The sequence below is a fragment of the Antrostomus carolinensis genome, unplaced genomic scaffold (genome assembly GCF_000700745.2).
Source record: "Antrostomus carolinensis isolate BGI_N321 unplaced genomic scaffold, ASM70074v2 scaffold5315, whole genome shotgun sequence".
In the NCBI taxonomy this organism is placed as follows: Eukaryota; Metazoa; Chordata; class Aves; order Caprimulgiformes; family Caprimulgidae; genus Antrostomus; species Antrostomus carolinensis.
The window spans coordinates 4,666-8,629 of record NW_010314096.1 but is presented as its reverse complement, the minus strand read 5'-3'; the positions used below and the strand labels follow the sequence as shown (position 1 = coordinate 8,629).

General features: G+C 40.9%; 1 protein-coding gene across 1 annotated transcript; it reads right to left on the bottom strand.

The window, feature by feature from the left end:
• Nucleotides 1-741: 741 nt before the first annotated feature.
• Nucleotides 742-3,627, bottom strand: LOC104524580 (guanylyl cyclase-activating protein 1-like; the record flags this gene model as incomplete). Its single annotated transcript, XM_010167508.1, has 2 exons — nt 3,430-3,627; nt 742-891 (listed from the first exon to the last, which is right to left on the bottom strand). Coding segments are annotated over exons 1-2 (348 nt in total), but the record flags the coding sequence as incomplete, so codon positions are not given.
• Nucleotides 3,628-3,964: the final 337 nt, after the last annotated feature.

Below are 3,964 nucleotides of genomic sequence, written 5' to 3'. Positions count from 1 at the left end.
CAGTTTTGGGCCCCGCACTACAGGAAAGACACTGAAGAGCTTGAGCGTGTCCGGAGAAGGGCAACGGAGCTGGGGAAGGGTCTGGAGCACAAGTGTGCTGAGTTCCCGGCTGAGGGAACTGGGGTTGTTGAGCCTGGAGAAAAGGAGGCTGAGGGGAGACTTTATTGCTCTCTACAACTACCCGAAAGGAGGGTGTAACCAGGTGGGGTTCAGTCTCTGTTCCCAAGTAACAAGTGACAGGACAAGAGGAAATGGCCACAAATTGCACCAGGGGAAGTTTAGATTGGATATTAGGAACAATTTCTTCACTGAAAAGTTTGCCAAGCATTGGAACAGATTGTCCATGGGAGTGACTGAGTCACCATCCCTGGAGATATTTAAAAGATACATAGATGTGGTGCTAAGGGACATAGTTTAGTGGTGGATTTGGGAGTGTTAGGCTAACGGTTGGACATGATAATCTTCAAGGTCCTTTCCAACCTAAATGATTCTGTGATTCTAGGCAGCTAAACCAACTTTATAGAGTTAGCTATGCTGTAACATATGCTGTGGTGGTAAAGAAGAGTCTGTCACATCTGCTTACTGGACTATGAGATTGTGAGGAATTCTGCTAAAAGAATGAATGCTGTTAAAGAAGGTGTAATCCATGATCAGCCATATGGGGAATAGTGAAAGTCTCACTTGTGTGGTGGATTTTCTCTTTACAGAAAGAGGAAAGAGCACAGACCCCTGGAGGCTCACCTTAATGATGTTGAGCAATTCATGTCGATCAATGCAGCCGTTTCCATCTACATCATAGAGCTTGAAATACCACCGCAATTTCTGCTCCATCTTCCCACGGAGAACAAGGCTGAGGGCAGCCACATATTCCATGAAGTCAATATATCCATCCTGTGGGAAAACAAAAACCAAATTGTGACAGGAACAAAGAGGGAGTTGTGGCTCTGGAGCTGTTTTACCTTATTGTTCTTTAGGTTCACAACTAAAAGAAAAATAAATGGCACAGATACTTAGACTTGGGGAAGAACTTTAGTACACACATATAGACACACACATGTGCTATTTCTCTGGCCACCTTTAAGATCTCCTAAATACTTGGATTCCTAAAGTTATGATCTATTACTTGTCTAGGCTACTCTGTGCTTACCACCTGCAGAGGTGGAACCTGTTACTGCCCATGGCCAGTGTGAATGAACACCTCTGTCCACCAGAGCTGATGGGAGAGAAAACTGATCCCGAGCTTTCGCTGCAAGAAAAGTGAAAGGCAATTCTACCTGAGGTTTTCTGTACTAGTCTGCTTTGTCTTTGTGGGAAACAACTCTATCACAGTAAGCCATGGATCAATCCTTCATTCTCTGAAAAAAAAAGTGACTGAAGATATTTTTAAAAATAGATAGAGCATGATTTGACAGCTGGAAAAAATATTCTGTATTTAGGTTTTTAAACATTCAATTTCTTGAATCTAAAAAGAAACTCAAAAAGCTCTTGTTTCCTCTGCAAGAAAAATGTTGGACTGTAAAGGTTCATAATCCCTACATTTAACACTGACTAAAATTGGAAGTGGTTATAAAGAAACAAGAAATAAAGTGCATATCTCTGTCAAAGATTCCGAATAACTACTTCAACAAACTACAGAGCAAAAAAAATTGAAACTTTCATTTATTGAGGTATTTAAACAAAGTAAGATGTCTTTCTGGAATGGATATAAATAAATATATGTAGAAAGTGAATTAAGTGTCCTACTGTTTCACAGCATTTTAAAATATTAATGAGATCACAGTTGTACTTCCTTTATGTGAGTTTTTCATAACTCCATTGAGCAAAGTCATAGAAAACAAAACTCTAAAGGTGGGAAGGAGGGCGTGATGGCAATTTATAAAATAACAGCATTGAAAATTTCTCCTTTTTGTCATCAGCAGAGTTCTCAGAATCTGAAGGTTCAGAGATGATTCCATCCATCACAAATGTCTGTCTTACTACAGGGTGACTCTGCCTCTGAGTGCTCTTGTTCCTTGCCCTTGTTTATAAAAGGAGCTTAGATTAAGTGGCTAACTATTAACAGGCTAAGATAAACTGATGTAGGTCCATCTCCACTAGTTGCCACACTCTTAACTTCCTTCCCCTTGAGATCACTATCACTTTATTTAGAAGATAACTTTTTTTCTTTGTATGACCAAATTTGAATTTGAGAGACTTGAAACATTGTTTACTGCATAACATGGGGCCCACAGGAGAACTTTGCAATGCGTAACATACTTGAACAAATTTTAAAATCCTTAAACATCCCAAGAAATGACAGAGGTAAAGGGAAAGACTTGTACAAGAAAGGTAAACATGATGGTTTAGTTTATAAAACTGCTTCTTATCACTATCATCATCCCGGGCACAGAGAACCTTAGAATAACCAAAGGATATTCTTTGAGATGTGCAGCCATGTCCATTCATTACACGTACCACAAGACCTCAGCTCCCCTAATGGAGCCTGGCTGCTCCTTTCTTACTTTTCAGAATGTTGTAATATTCCTTAGCCTTCCCTAGCTCCTTATGCCTTCTCACGTGCTGTCCAAACCAACTTTCTTTGCTCAGTCAGGCTTTCCTTCTTCAAAACTGACTCTGTGATTTCCCATTTGTTTCACCTGTCTCTGTGATGAGTTCCTCCTTGACTCACAGTCCTTTGCTCCAGCCATTTCAGAACCTTGGAGCAGAAAGCAAAGTTGAATTTTCTCAGGCTGCCATAAAACCAAATTTCTCTGTCATTGAGATTACAGGCTTGCAAGCACAGGCTTTATAGAGATAAAAACCACAAAAGTGAGTGGCATTGCATTGCTTAAAGGAATTATGGGGGCTACTGTTTCTCACCTTAGAGACAGCCAGTGGTCGCCTGTCACAGTGAGGAATGTTACCTACCTCCTAGCTACCTATGCTATACCCCCTTGCACCGAGGAGAGCCACATAGGTTGTCTGCCCATGCACTATTAATTTCAGCTGCCAAATACCTGGAAATTACTTCCTCTGTGAATGTTCTAATGATTTCTATTGTGACTGAATCCTGTAGTCTCTACCATCTAATACAGATATATTTTTGAATAATAAGACCATATAAGAACAAGAATGAAATCTCCTTTCATTAGTATTTTGCTAGTCAAACAAGGGCAAGTCAAATAATACACAACAAGGAATTCTCAAAATCCAAGCATGAACTTGCACAAGGTAATTAGATAATAAGGTGTTATTACCTATGGCCATGCTATCTGTGTCATTATCTATGCACGTTAATTTGCTCCTTGCATTTAGCTACTTCCCATTAGTGTCCCTCAGCAGCTTTCCACATCAAAGTTTATACGAAAAAAACCAAGGACTCCAAAAGTGCAGGAGTTGGTTGGCTTTTAAGCAGTATGAGGCAGTTCATATCCTTGCCCGAGAACTTACCTTGTTCATATCGAACGTGCGGAACATCTGCTCAATGTACTCATTGGCCTCTGGATCCAGCCCTCGAAGCCCAAAGAACTGTTTAAATTCATGCTCTGTCAGCTGTCCAGAAGGACACTCCGTCATGAACTTTTTGTACCAGTGGTGGATCTCAACAGCCTGCAGATCATCCACCGTGGAGCTGCTGTTGTTCCCCATGTGTACGTGTGGTCAGAAGAACGATGCTGCGGGAATGATCCTCTTCTTCCCGTTGCTCTCACAGCACTGCCTGTCTGCTCCTGTCCACATTCGACATCAGTGTCAGTTAAGTGAGGGATCGAGCTTCCCACAAGCCAATTATAAATGTTAATCTGTTTAGAGGCTGATTTACAATCGTGAAAGTTCCAATGATACAAACAATCTTCTTAGAATGGAAAGGAGGTGCAAGATAATCTAGCAAATCACTGCTATTTCAGGAGGCAAATCAGAAAGGGTGAGAAGGTTAATCAGACACTGGCATCAGGAGCTCTACTGGTTTGGTACACTACCCTATTTT